General features: G+C 43.2%; 1 protein-coding gene across 2 annotated transcripts in view; it reads right to left on the bottom strand.

The window, feature by feature from the left end:
* Znf70 (zinc finger protein 70) overlaps window positions 1–21,155 on the bottom strand; it is an 86,283-nt gene that overhangs the window by 62,448 nt on the left and 2,680 nt on the right. The window contains exon 2 of one of the 2 annotated variants that reach the window (XM_071617687.1): window positions 16,428–20,465. The exons of the other annotated variant lie outside the window; for it this stretch is intronic. Within the exon in view, the coding sequence (XP_071473788.1) occupies window positions 19,055–20,386 (1,332 nt within the window). The 5' untranslated portion in view covers window positions 20,387–20,465 and the 3' untranslated portion in view covers window positions 16,428–19,054. Of the gene's footprint in view, window positions 1–16,427; window positions 20,466–21,155 lie in introns of those variants that run through there. 2 annotated transcript variants of the gene reach the window in all.

Here is a 21,155-nt window from a genome sequence, read left to right as displayed (position 1 = left end):
GGACTGCCATCGTGTTCATCAACCAGAAAATCCTTGGGTTCTGTGCCACATGGCTAAGCCCTGGTATGTTTCCAGGACTCTGCCAGATCAGGGGACAAAGGGAGGAAGGAGGTCTAGGGCCTCACCCTGGGAAGGAGGGAGAATCAAACACAGGAAGTAACCACTGGCAGAGAGAGGGAACTAGGAGAGGATGCTGGGATGCAGGCCCAGGGTGAGGCCTCACAGGGTGCATAAGAATTCTGAGAGCAGATGAGTAGAATAGGCCACAAGCAAGGGGAGAGGCTTTGAATAAGCAGAAGTACAGGGGCAGGGCCCAGGGGGACAAGTAGAAGCCCTGCAGACCTTATCTCTTATCAGATCTGCCATTTCAAAAAGCAGATCCAATATTGAGATATTATTGAGCTGACTTCCCCCTTCCTATTACATTTTTAAACACAAGGACACTAATTATTGGGCTTAGTACTCACAGATTTTGTGAGGCTGATATCAAGGATCATCATCCCATTCCACAGGTAGGAAAACTGAGGCTGAAAGAAGTTAAATCCCAAAGAGTGAGGCAGAATGAACTACTGGTGTCCTGACATTCCAGCCCAGGGTCTCCCATCTGAAGAAATGAGGCCAGGGGCTGGGATATAGCTCAGTTGGTAGAATGCTTGCCTCACATGCACAAGGCCCTGGATTGGGTCCCCAGCACGGAAGGAAGGAAGGAAGGAAGGAAGGGAGGGAGGGAGGGAGGGAAAGAAAGAGAGAAAGAAAAGAAAAAGAAAAAGAAATGAAGCCAGAAGAGGAAGGGATCTGCCGATGCTCACACAAGGGTACTCTTATATGGAGCACTGCCCTCTGTTAGGAACTAGACATGCTTACATGAAGGACTCTCCCTCCAACATTCCAAAGCCTAACCCCAGTCAGAGGTGCAGAAGGAGCCCCAAGAGCAGACATCAGCAGAGTCAGGGTTGCAGAGTCAGGGCTACAGACCCAGTGGCCATCCCTCTACTGAGTGGCCAGGGGGAGGAATGGCAGGATGGCAGCAAAGGGCCTGTAGGAACCCAGGATGTTGTTGTTCCCAGAGGAGACTGTACAGGGAAAAGAGGGGAAAGAGCTGCATTCAGCTCAGCCCTCATCAGCTCTTGACTTTGGGTAATTCACTCCCCCTCTGTGGGCCTCAGATTTCTCCTCTAAAAGGAATGATAACAACAATCTCTCACCTGCAAAATGGGTTTGGATAATAATTGAGACAATGACTACAGTTTGTCTGGCCCATGGCACCAATTCTCAACCATAGCTGTCATCTCCTGGCCTCTTATCCAAACCTACCTCAGACATGCTGTGTGACCCTGAGCAAATAACTTCCTTTCTCTGAATCCCAGCCTTACTATGTGCTGGAGCCTATATATTTGGGGCTGGGGGAAAGATTGAGAGACTATATTGGTGATCATTGTTCACATTCAGGACACAGGAAGAGGATTTGATCCCTTCTGCCCCAGCTAATACCTGGTCCCTTAGTTTATGCTGGAGGTCACAGTCTGGTCTTCTTGGAGTGGCTGCCTTTGATATAGAAGGTTGGTGGGATCTCCAGCCCCAGCACCTCCAGCAGCAGGGATTACTGCCCTCTTACTCTGCCTGGACCTCAAAGCCTGCACTGTCAGACCCTCAGAAGTCCCAACTATCCAGTCTAGCTGCCCCAGGAGCCAGAGGCCTAGGAGCACCATGGAATCACTGGGGGAGCCTGGAAAGGAGTCTTAGAGAATGGACCCTGGCACTCAGCTACACAGAAGAAACTGAGGTCTGGAAGGGTCACACCCAGAGCCCTATCCACCAGTCTCAAGTCCCAGTGCTCCCCACACAGGCTGTTGTCATATGCCTCTGACCCTAAGGGTATCTCTTCTCAGTCAGCCTTCAGCCCATGATTTATACATTGAGACTCAGCCAGGGACCCCAGGTCTGTGAATGGGGCCAAAAAGCCAGTGCTCCTTGCCTTCTGCCAGGCCTTCCAGCCTCAGGTTCCCCTCTGGTCACACAAGCTCATCACTGCCTGCCTTTGTCCCTCTGGGCCTATGAGGCTGAAGCACATTCATTGCTAAACATCCCATCCCCGATTATTGATCATGATTGACATGCAGAGGGTGAGAGGAGCCATTCCTCCTTCTAACTTCCAAGTGACTCTACATTACAGACCCAGACCCTACTCTCCAAGATCCCCCCACCCAGCCCAAAGGCCCCAGGACCATACTTGGGAGAGGAATGTGGAGTGGTAGGGAACTTACCCAGGACAGTGGACAGCCAAGTGGTCAGAATCCAGTCACACAGTGAAGATGCACAATTCACCTGCATCACCTGATTATTGTCTTCCATGGGCCCTTGGAAGTGACCCAGTTGTATTTCTGGCCAAAATATCCAATACTTCCTGTACATGTGTCCTCCTCACATACATATTCACACACACTCAACCACACACCTCCACACATCCACAAACCCAGAACTCCAACGTTCTAGCCAACAGTGTCCTCTAGAGGCCTCTGTTGTCCCCTCCCTAAAATGTCTCCACCCCATCACTAATAACCTCCAGGAGTGTGGTGGAAAATCCTCGGGTCATGGATCTTGGAACAAAATTGTCTCCTTCCACATGGGAAGGAAATGATTTCTCCAAGGCCACACAGCAGGCCTGGTCCCCTACTCCTGGTCAGTGTTCTCATCCTTTCCCACCTGGCCTGGGTATGTGGATTCCAGCTAATCCCAGGGCCCTACCAGAGCCCAGGGTTGTACCTTCTCCCAAGGGAGGGGCTGGGGCAAAGGATATTCAGGTGCCACATAACCCTCTTCTCCTGACACAGGATGTACAGCTCTCCAAGAGGGGAGACATCACCTTGAAGAGAGTAATTTTCAGACCAAGAGTACCAGAGATGTTTTCTCACTTCTTCCAGGTGGGATGAGTTATAGGTAGGGGAGAGAGCTGAGGTTTATGGCAAAAATGCTAAGAACATGGACACAAACACCAATACACCCCCAAGCAGAAGTAACAGATACTAATGTCAACTATTGCATATGCTTTTACTAAAAGGAAAAACAAAGGATCATGTTAGGTCCCCTTTGTTCCCCTCCCCAGCCCCAGATTCAAACCCTTCCTCCTTCCCCAGTATAACCTATAACTACTCATTCCACATATATCCACTGATCATCTCAATACCAAACAAAGCTTTGGGACCTGAGGACATAGCCTAAATGACCTAGGGTCTCAATCCTAGGGGAAAGTGCCAATTGATGACACAGGCCCAGAACAAATACCACATGATGTCTAATATGGTGTCATGTGTTCTTTAAGAGGGGAGAATGACAACTGCTGGTTAGCTGGATGGTCACCACCCTAAATGAATAAGGGGACCAACACTTCAGGTGCATGGGGAAGAGTGCTCCTGGCAGAAGGAACTGCAAGTGCAAAGGCCCTGAGGTGGAAAATATACCTAGCAAGTTGCAGGGACAGCAGGTAGGCTAGGAGTCAGGATCCAAGGAACAAAAAGGGGAAGGGATGCAGGACAGGAAGCCCCAAGTGTCCTTAAGGCCTTGCAGACATCTGTAATGAGCACTTTAGGATATCACGTGGGACATACCCTTTTTCTTTTTTTGAGACAGGGTCTTGCTAAGTTGCCCCAAGCCAGCCTGGAACTTGTGATCCTCCTACCTCAGCCTTCCAAGTATCTGGGATTACCACCATGCCCTGCTAGCAGCCCCATTCTTGAAGAAGCAATTCTATTTTTGCTAATATGAACATGAGTAGTGCTATGGTTTGAATATGTCTCCCAAAGGTTCATGTATTGGGAGCTTGATCCCTAATATGTTAATGTGGGAGCTGAGAAACCCTTAAGATGTGGGACCTAGCAGAAGGTCTTTGGGTTTATGGGGGAGCTGCCCTGAAAAGGCACATTGAGGTAGTTTTCATGCAACCCATTGGTAGTTTTTTTGCTGAGGGTTGTAACAAAAGCCTGAATCTAGCCTCACGATACAATCACTTGCTCCTGCACACACTCCCACCATTGTCATTGGCCATGAGGTGTTGAAGTCCAGGGAGATGCTTTCTAGTACCTGCACCATGCCATTTGGACTATGAGCTAAATTAACTTCTTTCCTTTATAAAGTTAGCCTGCATCAGGTATTCAAGCTCACTAATACAACAAGTATGCACTATTGTTTGTGATTTTAAAACAAGACCATTATAGACATAGGCACAGGAAGAACAAACCTGAAATTGGCTAACCAGGGCCAATTGTTTCCAAAGATCAAGAGCATGTGACTACTATCAGTGAGATGCTGGCTGCAGAAGCTATGTTCACTTAACTGCAAACAAAGAACCTATGGAGAACAAGGCTTGAAGGGACAAGGAGGCCACTTTCCTAGAATAATGTGATGGATCTGCAGACTGAAGAGACTAGAGGTGGGCTGGCTGTTTCTAGCCGCACTACAGAAACTCAAAACCTAGAATTCTCACTTCAAAAAGGGTCATTCCCATCATAGATGCAGGACCAAACATGTCTCCATCTTTCATGACTCCCATGATCTGTTAATGGGAGGGTGAGCCTGTTCTCAGTGCTCCTGGCTGTCTCAGCTCCCAGGACATGTCCTCACTTGAGGGGCAAGAAATAAGGGACAATGGGGGCTAGGGCTATAGCTCAGTGGTAGAGCACTTGTCTAGCATGTGTGAGGCACTGGGTCTGACTCTCCACACTACATATTAAAAAAATAAAGGTCCTTTGACAATTTGACAACTAAAAAATATGTGTGTGTGTATTGTGTGTGTGTATATATATACACACACACACACACACACACACATATTTTTTAAAAAGAAAAGAAATGAGGACATGCACCTCTCTGAAAGCCAGGGCAGTTCTCTTGGTTCACTATTTGCTGTAATTTAGATATTGAATGTCCCCTGATATTCTACAGGGTGATCCTATTGGGAGGTACCACGGACCTTTAGAAAAAGGAGTTTCGGAGAGAGGTCTTTAGATCATGGAGGCTTTCCCCCCAAGGGGATTGTGGGACCCTTGCCCCTTCTTGCTTCACCTGTTTTCCAACCATAAGGTGAGCAGTTTCCTCTGCCATGTAGTCCACACCATTGCCATTTGGCATCTGCACCAGAAACATAAGTTATGGTTCTGCCCAATCAGGGAAAAGAACCTCTAAAATCATGAAACAAAATATTTTTCTCTTTATAATTCAATTAGAAAAATTATTTTGTTACAGCAATGGAAAGCTGAACCCCCAGGTTCCTCACTTGGACCAAGGAAAATGACCAGAAAATACAAAATTTTGGAGTAAGAAATTTCAAACAGGGAAGGTATTGTGATATCCTCTGTAAGGAGAGGTAATTCTGACATAAGAGAGTTGGTGACATCAGAAATGCAGCCCAGCAAGCCTTCTACAAGCCATAGAGAAACTACTGCTATGATTTGGATGTGGTTTATCCCCCAAGAGTCCATATGTTGAAGATTTGGTCTTTGATGTGGCTGTATTGTGATGAAATCTTTACAAGTAGGAAACAGGTCACTGGGGGGGGGGGGGGGCTGCCCTTGGGAGGGATTAAGGTAATTCTCATAGAATGCCAGTTAGTTTCCGTGTGAATGGTTATGAAACAGCAAGCCTTGACCCCTCTCCACTCTGGCTTCTTGTCTCATCATGTGATCTCCTCATCTTGCATGCATTCCTGCCATGACACCATCCACTATAATGAGATGCAGTCAAAGGAGGCTTTCATCAGAGGCTGAACCACCTGGGCTTGAACTTTCAGCCTCCAAAACTGGGGGATAAATAAACCTCTAAATAACCCAGTGTCAGGTATTTTGTTATAATAACAAAAAAGAAAAAGAAAAAAAAAACAGACTAATCCAGCTAAATAAGCTTGTGCTAAGAAAAAGAAGTGCTGGACTCAGAATAGGCGAACCCAGATGGCCTGATAGAGGTGTACAATCAGACAGAGGTGTGCAGCCAGGCACCTACCAGGAACAGTGCATCCCTTAACCAAATGCTCTGTTATTCTGGTGAGTGTGCCCAGGGCTTGCATCTCTGAGGCTTTTGTGCTGCATTTAGGCATCTTTGACACAAATTCAAAACCACAAATATAAATCAATCACACCTGGAAAAGAAGACACCTGCCCAGACACACTGGATAACTATCTCTAGGTATGACCCCAGATGTGCCTGGGGTGTTGGGGAAGAGTACAGAATTCCAGAGAGGACTTGGAACACAGAGGGAAAATTCTAGAAATTCCTCTTAATCATAACCATGAAGCCCAGATGATCACAATGGGCGTGTTCTCCTCTTTTCCTTCAAGAGGATCCAGAATTTTCTTTACTCTTTTTTGTTAAGATTTCATGATCTATTTATCAAATTCTAACAAAAATGAATCAGAGTCTGAACTTTTGAATTGGTTTCCTGTTGAATTTACAGACTAAATAAGGAAGAACTTACATATTGACTGCTGAGCCCATCAATCTATAAACCACTATGTACAATTAATAGGTTGTTTTTACTTTCAACAAAGATGTATAAGTTTCTCCATTTAAATCTTGAACATCTTTCTAGATTACTCCCAAAAGTGATTTATGTTTTACTGTAAATTGTATCATTTTTAAACATACACACACAAAAATTGTGCCAAGTTTTCTTATTGATTCTATTAGTCTATCTGTGAATTCTTTGGGAATTGCTATATATATATATAAAACATATCATCTGTGAATAGTGACATGTCCTCCCAACTCTTGTATCTTTCTTTTCCTTGCCTTATACCCTTCATCCAGGCTAGCACCACACAACCATATGCAACAATTAAGGGGCATACTCATCCTGTTATGAGTCATAAAGGGATGTGTTTAAACAATTTACAATTAGACAAGATGGCCGATGTAAATTTCCTTAAAGATATCCTCATCAGGTTAATAAAGTTTTTTCTGTTCCTTGTTTACTGTTTTTATAAATAATTAATTAAATTTTATTGAATGCTTATTCTGCATATTTTTGTATGCTTATGATTTTTCTCTTTTCTCTCTAATGTGCACATAACGTACTGTTTCTGATATAAAGCTGACCTTGCATTCTTCAAATAAATGAACTAGATTTGTCCATCATGTGCTGTCACGTAATATTGCTGAATTCGGTATGATAGTGTATTGTTCAGAATACATGCATTTATATATCTGAGTGAGATTCAGCTATAATATTATTTTTCTGACTGTTCTCATTGGTTTTGTGACCAAGGTTATATTTGCTTCATAAAATGAATTTTGAGGGGTCCTCTCTTTCTTTGTTCCCTGGAAGAGTTTGTTAAAATTGAACAGTGTTTTCCTTGTATGGCTAATCAAACTTGCTAGTGAAACTATGTGAGCTGGGAATTTCTTTTGTTGAACAAATTTTAACTAATGAGTCAATGCCTTTAGTGGCTTTAAAAAAAAATTGAGATTTTCTGTTTTTATCGAGTCAAATGTGTGTTCAAATAGATTGTTTCAAAATTTGCTTATTTCATCTTCAATTACTGGCATAATGTTGTTTATAATAGCTTCTACATTTCAGGCTCTGCAAGTGTCAAATGTCCCATTTCATTTCTGATATAGGTGACTTATGTCTTTTTTCCTTTTTCTTGCAACTTTGCTTTTTTGTTGTCATCTAATTATTTATTTTCTATTCCACTAATTTTGCTCTCTTTCTTACATCCCTCATTTTTTGTCTTTCTTACATCCCTCATTCTACTTTCTTCTGTTTATTTTGCTATTCTCTATCTGACTTCTAAGGTATATTCTTAGCTCATTAATTTCATCATTTGGTCCTGAATAGATACACACTTTAAGGCTATCAGTTTCCCTTTATGTACTAACTTAGCTGCATCCTGCCTGTTTTTACATAGTAGTCTCATTATTACTTAGTTCATTTATATATAATCTTCAGTTCAAATATTACCTCATTTTCATTTTTTAATTTTCTGACTGTTGGACAATTTAGCAATGTATTAATCTGCAAACATGTAAAGGCATTCTAGTTATATACTAGTTTAATTTTATGTGTTTAGGGAAGATACTTTGAAATTTGACAGAGACTTACTTTATAACCCAATACATATTTGTCAAAGTTCCATGTCTATTCTTATCTCTGAAGATAATATACACATTGTAACTGTTGAATATAATGTTATATCTCTAAGTCCATTGAGTTGAGCCAATAATGGTCTTCCAATCTTCAATCTTCTATTTTCCTTTCGATTTTTATTTCTCTTCCTCTTAGAATTGTGAATATCTCTATATTTCCTTGCAAATTAATTAGTTATTTATATATAAATATATATTATATATAATACATAAATTCATATTTATATTTATATTTAGTGCCAGGGATTAAACCTAGGAGCACTTAACCACTGAGCCACATTCCCAGCCCTTCTTATATTTTGAGACAGGGTTTCACTAAGTTGCTCAGGGCCTTGCTAAGTTGCTAAGGCTGGCTTTAACTTGAGATCCTCCTGTCTCAGTCTCCAGAACAGCTGGGATTATTGGCATGTCCACCATGTCCAGCTTACTTTTTATTGTTTAGATTACATTATTAGGTATATACAAATTTAAAAGTTTCCTTCCTGATGAAATGAAAGTTTTATTAAAATAAAGTAACTGTTTATTTCATATGGTATTTTTTACCTTAAAGTTTCTTTTATCTGATATCAATATAACTACACCAGTTTTCTTTTGGATAGGAATTTCATGGTATCTTTTTCCATCTGTTACTTTTGGCTCTTCTCTGGCCTAGCCCACAATTCCTGAAAATGGGAGTTTTTCCCCAAATTACTTTCTTCATGGAGCATTTCCTTGTAAAACGTATACCAAGCACTTATATTACACAAGTCATGTCTGTTCTCCTTATGTTTCCAATTTAATTACATCTGTATTGTAGGATTTCTTGGCCTTTTTCTACTTCATTTATGGGTAGGAAAGAATTATCAGGTGCCCTTCCTTGTTGTGCTTTCATAGCATGTGTACTGATGTCTGCTATGGTCCATGTCAGTAAGCAATACTACAGGGTGCAGAAAACCCCATTCAAATGTCCTCAAACAAGAGACTTTTGAATAACTGAAAATCCAGACTCAGGGCTGCCTGCATTCAGAGCCCCTGGCCCTGTGTCTCTAGAATTCTCCCTGCCCTGCCCTGCCCTTACCCCACCTTGGCTGGTTTCTTTCATGGAGGCAAAATGGCTCCAGCAGAGCAGGGCCTAGCCCCTGCACATGGCACCACCCAAAGAAAGAGGTGGTCATCTGGACTGGGGTTATGGCTCAATGGTACAGAGCTTGCCTAGCATGTGTGAGGCACTGGGTTCAATTCTTAGCACCGTGTATAAATTAAGAAATAAAGGTCCATTGACAACTAAAAAAATAGTTAAGAAAAGAAAGAAAGAAAGAGGTGGTCATGAGACCAGATTCCAGGGCACAGAGAGGGCTTCTCAGTGGACCACCTCTGGTCACATGCCCACCCCCACCACTGTGATCAGGTACCAAGGATTAACAGCCTTTCCCCTGGGCACAACAGGAGAGGGACAACCTCATAGAGGCAACTGGCCATCCCCCCCAGGCCAGGGATAGTGGAGATTCCTGAGCAGGCACAGCCCAATAACCAACCAAAACTTCTAACAAGAGTTGACAGAATTCTGGAAATATACAGCTGGAATAGTGCCCAAGGCTTCTCAGTATAAGGAAACCCAGGGGTGGAATGTGATGAAGATGTTCTCATTGACCAAACTTTAGTCATGATCCTCTGACTAGCCACCTTCTCAATTAGGCTTGACTTTGGGCTTCAGTTTTTGTCCTTGCAGAGCCTGAACTGCCCAGTTTTAGCAAGAATCCTGCTAAATTAGGTTAGCCAGAGTCTCATACCCTGAATAGCTGTTTACCTCTGCTATATAAATTATCTCATCTTCCCCTACCTCCCCCAGCCCATGTCTGAACACCTGACTTACCTTCAGTAAGAATCCTATTAAACTGGTTTAGCAAGAATCCCTCTTTACCTTGGTGTTTTCTCTTAGTTGTTTTTCATCTACCAGCTCTGACCCTGCTCCTTAACTACAAATTCCCATTGGGCCATCATGTATCTGAAATTGAGCCCAATTTTATACTAAGGCCTCTTTTTTCCTTATTGTAATAGTTCCTGAATAAAATCAGCTTTTACTAATGTCAAGCTCTGTAACAAGTGGGGAATGTGCAGAGGAGATGGTTTCAGCCCATAGCAGAAAAGTCAGGTCAGCAGTGCTTTGTTCTTACAGGTCACTCTTGGGCCTACTTACTTCCTAAGAACAGGGAGAACTACCACAAATGGTAGTTTCAAGCAGATTCAACATTTAAGGAGTCCTCACTCTCAGGCTCTAACCCTTATTCTTGTGCAGCCCTGAGAATGGGTGCTTCCTATGTATAAGCTAGCCCCAGGGACCCTTGGCCTCACTCTAATCCTAGTATCTCTGCCTCTCACTATTACCAATTGTGATAGCTGTCACTTCCTTTCTACCACCCTGGTGTCTTTCAAATGTCTATTTAGGGCAATGCTGACTCAAAATCAAGTATTGAAGGTAATTCTGGGAAACTTAGCTCAGTTAGGCAGGTTATAACAGTACAAAACCACAACACCCCTTTGTCAATGTGGCATTTGCACACACCTCCTTTAACTATATCAACTTCCAAATAATAGATAACAAAATCATGTTGTGCCCAGGGAAAAGGCTGTTAATCCCTGGTACCTGTTCTCAGTGGTGGGGGTGCGCATGTGACCAGAGGTGGTCCACTAATATGATAGCTGCCTTGTATAATCAAAAACATATTAATCCTGTTCCTTATAGAGGACTCAAGTCTATATATCCTTCATTTACTGTTAGGTGACATCTATTCCTCTAGCTATTGTACACTTTACGTGCATGCACGTGCACACATGCACACACACAACACCTTTAATATTCTGTAGTTTAGCTACCAAAATCAAAGGTAACCCACTATAAACACATTTTGTGTTGGATCATAGGGAATTTGGGGGTGGGAAGAAAGTGTTACAATAGGTTTTGTGTCTCTAATCTGAAAGCCCAAAATCTGATACACTGCAAAATCTGACATTTTTTGAGCAGCAACATGATTATGGTTTCGATAACAAGCTCATGTGTGAGACAATGCAAGGATGTTCAAAGGTAAAAAGATTAGATTATGAGAGCTTTAACCTAATCGGTGAATTAATCTACTGATACAGATTAACTAGGTGGTAACTATAAGCAGGTGGGGTATAACTAGAGGAAGTAGTTCACTGGGGGCCTGCCTTTGGGGTTTACATTTTGTCCCTGGTGAGCAGAGCTTTCTCCACTTCCTAGCTTCTGGTAGCTTTCTGCTCCATGCCACACACACCTTCAGGTAGTACTCCCAGGACTGAGACACAGAGGGCACTGTATCCCAAGCTCTGTTCTCCAAATTTGTCCTGATAGATTGATGTATCTTTTTCTCTCCCTCCCTTTTACTCCCCTTTCTCCACATACTATGGTGAAATGAGCTCCTGCCAGCCTTCTTACTCTTTGAGAACATGAAATGACAAGGTCTTCCACTGTCACCTTGAAGTGGGAAGAGAAATCTCCTCCCCTCTCCCTGCATCCATGAAACAAGGAAGCAACCAAGAGCAAAATGAACCTTGACCATCATGAAGGTCTGCGAGAGGCCTGGGAGTTCTTAGCTGAGATATAGTTTGCAGAAGACAAGGGCTCACAGAGAATCATGGTTGGGGTGCTTGTGAAAAAGTTGTTTTTAGGAAAACATGAATATGGCATGCATTAAGATTACAACATGAAAGTATAACAGTGAAACACAAGATGGTTGCAACCTATTTTCTTATTCTCCACTAGCCAAAGTGCTGACCCTAACCCTAAACTTGGTCTACTTTCCTGGTTAAATAAGTGCACCTCAGACCCCGAATACAGCAGAGCTGATGAGAATGGTGGGTGTTGAGGGGGAGCAGGCTTTCTCAGAGTAGCTATCTTAGAATAGGAACCCCACCACCACCTTCAGCCCATGTTCCTTTGGTGGCTGGGAGAGGAAGTGGCTGGACCATGTGGAGTTAGATCAGAAAGGGCCTTCAGACTAGGCTGGATAGTTAGGTTTCCATGAAATTCAATATGGTATCTGAGGAAGAGAGTGACCTCATCAGAATTGCAGGTCACTCTGCAAAAAAAAGACAGGCTGCCAAAAGAAGAAAGGAAGGACAGAAGGGAAGGGAGGTCAAGGAGGACCTGTGTACTGGGCCAGCAGAGGAATGGCAGCAGCCTACACTAAGGTGGGAGCAATCAGATGAGAAAGAGAAGCTGTCAAGCAAAATACAGAAGCAGAAGTTGGGGGGAATTTGTGAACAAGAAGGCAGATGAGGAGGTGGTATCTGATTCCTGACTTGAGATCAGCAAACTGGAAACAGGAAACAGAGGGTGAAGAAACATTCTTGATTCACAGAGCAAATGCTAGTGGAGAGCTTACACCACAGCCCAGTGGGGTATGGTGCACTGTGAGACCTGTAGGCCCTTCCCAACCTAGTAGAAAGAAAGATGGACAGAGAGGGAGACCATGCTGAGTGCTTCTGGAGTGGGCACTGATGGGAGAGGGCTTCAAGTGTTGGGGTAAAACTCACATTTATAAGCCTTGGATACATACCACCCGCCTCCAAGGGAAGACCTGTATCCCCTGATCATCCCCTACTGTGAGCCCAGGACAGCTCCTCACTTTTGAGGGTGGTCAAAAGTGGTCCCATGGTCCTGAGAGGTGAGTCCCAAACCCAGGAGGTATCTCTCCCTTTTCTGGGAGATGAGAGAATGTGAGGATTAAGTAGAGAACACACTGACCCTAGCTTGGTTAGGTGTGACACCCTCTCATTTCTGGAGTTGCAAGAATTAGAAGATTTAAGAGAAGTAGAGAGGAGAGAAGTAAGAGGTGCTTCCAGCCATCTCTAGGGCGGGGAAGACAAACTAGCCAAGCTAGGATCAGTGACAAGGGAAAGGAGGGATTTAATTTAGGTTTGCTTTTGTTTTGGGTACTGGGGATTGAACTCAGGGACACTCAACCACTGAGCCACAACCCCAGCCCTGTTTTGTATTCTATTTAGAGACAGGGTCTCACTGAGCTTAGCGCCTCTCTTTTGCTGAGGCTGGCTTTGAACTCCCAATCCTCCTGCCTCAGCCCCTTGAGCCACTCGTGTTACATGCATGCACCACAGTGCCCGGTAGCTGGGATGGATTTAAAGACAAGGGCGGGGGGGGGGGGAAGAAGGAAAAGAAAATGAAGGCCAACGAAAAGACCTTCTGGACTTCTGGTGATCTACTAAAACCCTTTCAAATGCTTGCAGAGAACCACCAGAGGGCACTCGAAACACCTCCTTCCCTCACCACCCTCATTTGAAACACCAGGAGGGTGGCATAGTGGAAAGCCATCTGACTTCAGGGAACACAGATAGCCACAAAAGCAGAAAGTGAGTGAGGCAAACAGATGTTCTCCAGCACATGCCCCAATAAACATTTTGACAACTAGACCAAGTGTTTGGTCTCTGTGATGTGGTAGTGGTGGTCCACACATAGCATCATGGGGCAAAATCCTCTATCATTTTATACTCCAATTCCACACTCACCAAGCAACTTTATAACATGTTTTTCTGAGATATCAGATACTGATACTATCAGAAGGTAGTTTTCCTACAAGAAAAAGGTTTATCTTTCCTCACTCCCAGAAAATCAATACATCCACCTTATGTGATGATGGTGAATGTCCACTCATCCCCAAGAACTGAGCAACCATGGCCTGTGATGGCTAAACACATTTGCCACCTCTGACATGTTCTGGATTACAACAGACTAGGGCTCCAATATTATATTAAGAAACGTTCTTCCCCATGGTTGCTGGGTAGATCTGACACTAAATCACCACATACTTTGGGCAAGTCATCAGCTTTAATTTCCCAACCTGCAACTGGAGTGAACAGAAGTGACCATTCTCATAAGCCTTTGCAGCTGTGACAGCACTTCCCTCCTCCCACTGAAGAAGGTGCTGACAGTGTCTTGTGGGTGGGTGGAGTGGCATGAGAAGGCCTGGGCAGAAACAAAAAGGTGATAGGAAAGGGAGATGAGACTAAGTTCCCCCTCTCTCTTCAAATGACCATTACAGGTTCACTTAGGGAGGTGGGATGGATTTGGATGTGTATTTCTTTGCTACGTCTGCAAGATTTTCCAAAAAGGAAGGCACAATGTAATGTTAAAACAACTTTGCAAGTGAGAATAAGAACTTAAAAATATATATTGTAAGGCTGGAGTGTTGCTTAATGGTAGAGTACATGTTTGTTATATGTAAGGCCCTCAATTCAAGTTTGTTATATGTAAGGCCCTCAATTCAAAAAAGTTTTCAAAATACCAGTAGCTTAATAATCAGCTGTACCTCATAATTTAATACACAGGTTTGCTTTCTGTACACCTCTGAACCCCAAAAGGTTGTAGAGTGGCATCATTCTTCTATATTTACAACTAAGGACACTAAAGCTGTAGGTTATGACTTGAAAAGTTAGCTCCAGGCAGAGTGTGACACTGAACCCAAATGCAAGAAGTCAGAGAGAGGCAGCAGCAGGCAGACCTCTAGTCTACCCAGAAATAACACTCTACATGTGGTTAATAACTCATAGAGATGGGCAGGAAATGAGCATGGGCTACTTGGATTAATTGAGCTAATATATTTTAAAATATAAAGATGAAAATTAATTATGACTTGCTTAAAATATTAATAACAGAATTTCTTAAGTAACAAGAAAATAATTTTATAAAAAACAGAAAACAAAGTTCAACAATTTGCCGTTTATAAGTTACAGGCACACAGCAAAATATATACACAAGTTAAAAAAGTAAAACACTAAACTCAATCATGCAAATGCAAATTCAAGAAAAGCAAGAGGCTTCAATCACAATTTTGGAAAAGTTGAAGCTAGAAGCATTAAAAGAGGTAAACAGGGTACTAAAAGGCACAGTTTTTAATATGTAATTATTAAAAATGCCTATTTCTCAAAAGAAGATTTGAGAAAACTACACCAACATACATAAAAAGAGAAATAAATATTGAAAGTGAAATAGAAGCCAGACATGATAATGTGCACCTATAGTCCCAGCTACTCAGGACACTGAGGCAGGAAGACCACTTGAGCCCAGGAGTTTAAGGTCAACCTGGGCAATACAGTGAGACCCTGTCTCAAAATAATAATAATAATATTAACAACAACAACAAAAAAAAACAATTTAAAACTAAAACATAAAAGTGAAATATAAATCACACAAAAAAACAAAAGGAAAAAGCATACAAAATCAGACTATGAAGGGCATATGTGAGGCACTGGATTTGATCCTCAGCACCTCAAAAAAAATAAATAAAATAAAAGTAGTGTGTCCATCTACAACTAAGAAAAAAAATCAGACTAGGACTAGACCAGGTAAATGAGTGTTCATAACTGTTTGGGGGTCACAGAATACTTTCAAAAGATGATGGATGCTACAAGCCCCCTCCCAAAACAATCCATTAATCCACAAACACACACAACTTGTTCAATTCTTAGGGGCTCCTAAATCCCCTTCATGCTTAGTCCCAGGTAGTTCCTTAGACCCCAGATTAAAATCTCTAAATAAATGAAATTTATACAGAGTATGGATTTGAATTAAATAATCCAAAAATTGAGTTGACAAATAGAACTGATGAAATAAAAACAGTTTTTGAGAGAACACAAATGCTTTATAAAAGTTGATAATATACCCTGGCCCAAAGAAGTTCAATGGACATTTAGAAATGTTGATAATACAGTACAAGAAATAAGCAGCAAAGACCTACGCATTAAACAATTGGGAATATTTTTTAGAAAACATCTGGGCCAAAAGGAAATTTCCAATGCTGAAATAACAACCCCCCCAAAAAAAACAAAACAAAACAAAACATCAAAATGTACATAGAGAGCAAACAAAGCTATGACTATAATGAGAAAACCATAGACCAAAGTGCCTACATTTATTAGTGATAATAAAAATATGATTAATCAGCCAGTCACAGTGGCTGTAATCCCAGCATCTTGGGAGGCTGAGACAGGAGAATCGAGAGTTCAAAGCCAGCCTCAGCAACTATGAGGTGCTAAGCAACTCAGTGAGACCCTGTCTCTAAATAAAATACAAACTAGGGCTGGGGATGTGGCTCAGTGGTTAAGCAACCCTGAGTTCAATCCCTGGTACCAAATATATATATATATATATGAATGATTAATCATATCTAAATGATTAATCTTAGAATTGGAAAGTATTAAGCTGAGAGAGAAAACATGTTTTAACAAAACAAATTAGCAAACAAAATCAAAAACTGGAGTTTTATAACACTCAACAACATCTATATAAATCACTGTAGGAAGAAGAGAAAAAATGTAAAGCAAAAAAAGACAACTCAATTAAAAAATAGTTAAAATATTATCAGGGACCATATCTTATTATAACTTTACATTGTTTGGGAATCTAAATAAAAAGATAGTTCTAAAAAATACATAATAGAACAGTGAAAAAAATTAAAAAACAAAACAAGGCTCTGCTTATACATACATCCAAAAAATAGAAAAGTGCCTGGTCTAACCATGTTTACAGAAGAATCTGTTAACCCTTGGGGGATGGGTTAATTCCTATGTTATATAAAAAGAAGGAAAGGAAAGGGGGAGGGAGGGAGGAAGAGGAGATAGAAAGTGCATACTCCAAAAGGTGAGAACTGCATAAAGTGAATTATGAGAATCCAGGCATGAAAAGAGAGGGCAACAAACAGCCTGAATTCTGTGTGGCTTTTTCAGAGGAGGTAAATCAGTTTGGCTGAAATAAGGATCTATGTGCAGAAAAGCTCCTGAAAGATAGCTTTAAGGAGAATGGTGACATGTGCAAAGTGGTGCTTAGAAATCAATTTGGCTGGAACACGCAGGAAAAGCAGAGAGAGACCCTGATGGACGCTTCCTGGATAAGGACAGGATGACCAGGGCTGAGGTGGGATGCGGATGGGTAGTAAAAAAGAGGTAGATCTTTCAGGGGACTCTGCCTAATGCCACCTGCTGCCCCAACTGTTTCTTAGCATTCTCTCTTCACTTCTGATAAATGACAAGACCTTGGGTGAAAGCTGCCTGTAAACAGCACCTGGGACCACCTGTCAGGCCCTGGACCTCCAGAGTCCAGCTGGTTATGCACAGGATTCTTGGGGACACTGGGCAGTCAGAACTCTTAGCGGGATTTCTCCAGTCTATCACACCCATGGTTCCAAACCTCTGGCCTACCAAGCCTCACTTATTAAAGAACAAATATGGTTTTCCGTATTTATTCATCAAAACTATATATAAATGCCACACTGAGCTTCTGAAAAACTGAGATAACCAGCATCACCATGATAAATTCATCTGATTCCAGTGGTAAGTAAACTTTTGGAAAACTTCAAAAGAGCTCAGATTGTCTCTTTCTCCACTACCTCTGAGAAGCTGGGAGCCTGGAAAGAGGGATAGCCAGCACTAATATACCCATGATGCTGGGGATGTAGCTCAGTGGTAGAGCACTCACCTAGCATGTTCAAGGCCAAGGTTCAATCCCCAGCACCACGAAAATCAAGGGGGTATTCCCTGGCCAGGGACAAGGGCTTATTTATTGGCCAATCATCACTGCCTGAGCTTATACCCAGGGGACTGGGGGTAGGAAACTGAGACAGAATGGCAAACAGGCTTGCTTGGCCAGAGCAAGCAGGCTGACATTAGATGCTGTTGGGGCTGCATGAAAGCTCAGCACAGGGCTCCCATCTTGGCCACACACTATAACTTCTAATTACCTGGGGAGTTTTGAAAAAAACCATTGTCAGGGACCCAACTCTGGGGATGCCAATTATTGGTCTAGTGGGACATGGGTAAGGGGACTTTTTAAATAGCCCCCAAGTGAATTCCATTAGGACAGAGAATACAGGAGCATGGATGACACTGCTGCAGCAGAAGGCTCAAGTTGGTGTCTAGTCCCAGTATGTGGGACACTTCTCTGGTCTGCAGGGAATGTGCTTCTGGGTAGGCAGGGGTCACTAAGGTTCTCCATTCTCAACTGCCAAAACACTTTCAAGTGTAGCCTGGTTCCTACTCTTAGAGGTAAGTGTCCAGGTTCCATCACCCCAATCCCTTGGAAGGGGAAACAGACCCTGGGGCAAGTTATGGGACTTGCTCAATGTCATACAAATAGGATGAAGTAGTCCTGGGACTTGAACCCAGCCTCTTCCTCTCATCACCTGCTTCCAACGTCCCCAGCTAAGTCACAGCCAGATGTTGAATATACTTTGCCCACAAGAGGACCAAATTTCCATCCTCTTATGACAGAGCCACCTGACAGAATCTTCCCTAATGATAAGTTATAAGACCACACTAAGGGCTCACTGCTGTCACTCCCAATCCCTCTCACCCTCCTTTGTCCTATTAACCTATTTTGGTTCTCCCTAATGCCCAACCCCGGCAAACAACTCTATTTTGCCTCTGCTCTATCTACTGAATTCATTTTCTTCAGCTGACTTGGACTGTAAGCATGGTTTCTAACTTCTGAAAGTGTCAGACTGAGGCAGACTGATTTAAAGTTCATTTGACATTTTCCTGGGCTTAACTAAATTTTCTGCCTCTTGAAATTTCTTCTTCTTCTAGACTTGGAAAAAAATGAAGAGAGGGCAAAACAAAATTTCATAGGCTTGAGAGTCAAAATGAGAATGAGAAACTGAAAACCTGTTCTCTTTGGGGGCTCACTTCCCTATTATCCCATCCTCCCTTCACCCAGGAAGCCTGTTGAGAGCATGGTGTGCTTGGCCAGGTGTCATGTGGAACCTTCCTGCTAGGGGGAATGGTCAGGAGGGCCTTGTGGGAGAATTTCCATCCAGCATTGTTATCAGGGAGGTAGGTGGAGTCTAAGAGACAAAGAAATGTATGTATGGGCTCCATCTGGCAAAGGCTTCCAACATCTGGAAAAAGGCCCCATCTACAGCTTCTCCCCAGCATGGATTTTCTGATGCCGGATCAGGTGTGAGCTCCCCCTAAAGGACTTGCCACACATGTTACACACATAGGGCTTCTCTCTGGTGTGGGTTTTATAATGCTCAATGAGAGCTGACCTGTGCCGGAAGGCCTTTCCACATTCGCAGGAGTAGGGTTTCTTGCCAGTGTGTATTCTCTGGTGCTGAATCAGTGCAGAGCTGTGGCAGAAGGCCTTGCCACACTGACAGCACTCATAGGGTTTCTCCCCCGTGTGGATCCGCTGATGCTCAATGAGCGACGAGCTCTGGCTGAAGGCCTTCCCACACTTATGACACTTGTAAGGTTTCTCACCAGTGTGGGTCTTCCGATGTTCAATGAGGTTGGAGCTCTGGCTGAAGGCCTTCCCACACTCTTCGCATTTGTAAGGTTTCTTCCCTGTGTGAATCCGCTGATGCCGGATAAGGTGGGACCTATGACAAAAGGCTTTTCCACAAAGATCACATTCGTGGGGTTTCTTCAGAGTGTGGATTTTCCGATGCTGGCTTAGGCCTGAACTCTGATTGAAGGATTTCCCACATTCCTTACACTGATAAGGTCTCTCTCCTGTATGAATTCTCTCATGTTTTCGGAGACTGGAGCTTCTGCTGAAATCCTTCCCACATTCCCTGCACTCATAAGGCCTCTTTCCTGTGTGGATTTTCTGGTGTTGTGTGAGGGCTGAGCTCTGGCGGAAGGCCTTCCCGCACTCCTGGCACTCATAGGGCTTCTCCCCAGTATGGATGAACTGATGTCGGAGAAGGTGGGAGCTCTGGCTGAAGGCCTTCCCACACTCACAGCACTCATAGGGCTTCTCCCCAGTGTGGATGACCAGGTGTCGGAGAAGGTGGGAGCTTTGGCTGAAGGCCTTCCCACACTCATGACATGCATAGGGTTTGGCTGGCTGTGGGATATTGTGAGATACCTTAGACCCCAAGTACCCCCTGCCTGCTTCCTTACAATCAGGTGGACTGGACTCTTCTCTACCATGGATTATCTGACATACACTGAGATCAGATTTCTGGAGAAAGGTTTCACCAAATACCTCCTCATCCTGGGGTCTGGTTTCAGAGGGGATAGTCTGATGCTGAACAGGGCTTGAGCACAGACTGAAATTCCCCTCGTAATCATCCTGTTCCACATCTTGCTCCCCAAGAGGGACCTCCTTGTAGATAACAGCCATTTGTTCCAAACCTCTTTCCTGAAGAAAAGGGTGCCCCAGGTCCTCCCCTGGGAAAAGTTCTTGCCTGTCCTCAAACACAAAGGTCTCACCAAACTTCGTTGCTGAGGGAACCTCCATTGTGAATCTGGTATCACCCCCAATGACTGTGTATCTTTAAAAATGCTCTTCTTTGGGTCACCTTTACTGTTCTCACAATCTGAAAATAACACAAGGGACGTTGTCAAGTCAGCAAATCAAACAACTGTCAGGTACCTTCTTCCTTTGCTAGACTCTATGGTTGAAAAAATCTTGCCCTTAAGATGACAAGTTTCACTTACCAGAAACAATTGTAAGGAAGACAAATAGACACAATCAAATGCCACATCATTTCTAAGGGCTGAAACAAAGGTAGGTTAAAAGAGGAAGTGGAGCCATTGTGGAAAAGAAGGCAAGTCTCCAGCTACATGACAATGCTATGGGTGGATTTTCTTGGGAAAGAGAGACAAAACTTCTCTCCTACCCTAGGTTAATGACACAACCACCAATCAGGTGCCCATTCAGAACCCTAGTAGTTATTCTAGACCCTCTCCATTATTGCCCCACCTGGCCCATCCTGTCCTTTTCCTGGGGTAGCATGCAAAGGGTCTCTGCCCTCTGCCCTCTGCCCTCACTTGCCACTGTGCAGCTCAAGCCTGACTGCAACTCCCCAGGATTTTTTCAATACTCACCTCTTAACCAGCTACCTACCTACAGCTTCTATCCTTCCCCCTGGTCCATGCTCTATACTAGCACCAGAGTGAAGTACCCAAAGCACAAGCCTGACAGAGTCCTTTTCATTCTTGGATCTTCTAACATTCCAGCTCTTTCACTAGGGCCTTCACACCTGGTCCCTCAGTCTTCTCTCCTG

The sequence above is a fragment of the Marmota flaviventris genome, chromosome 1 (genome assembly GCF_047511675.1).
Source record: "Marmota flaviventris isolate mMarFla1 chromosome 1, mMarFla1.hap1, whole genome shotgun sequence".
Lineage (NCBI taxonomy): Eukaryota > Metazoa > Chordata > Mammalia > Rodentia > Sciuridae > Marmota > Marmota flaviventris.
The sequence above is the reverse complement of the archived record's forward strand: the minus strand, read 5'-3'. Positions and strand labels throughout refer to the sequence as shown.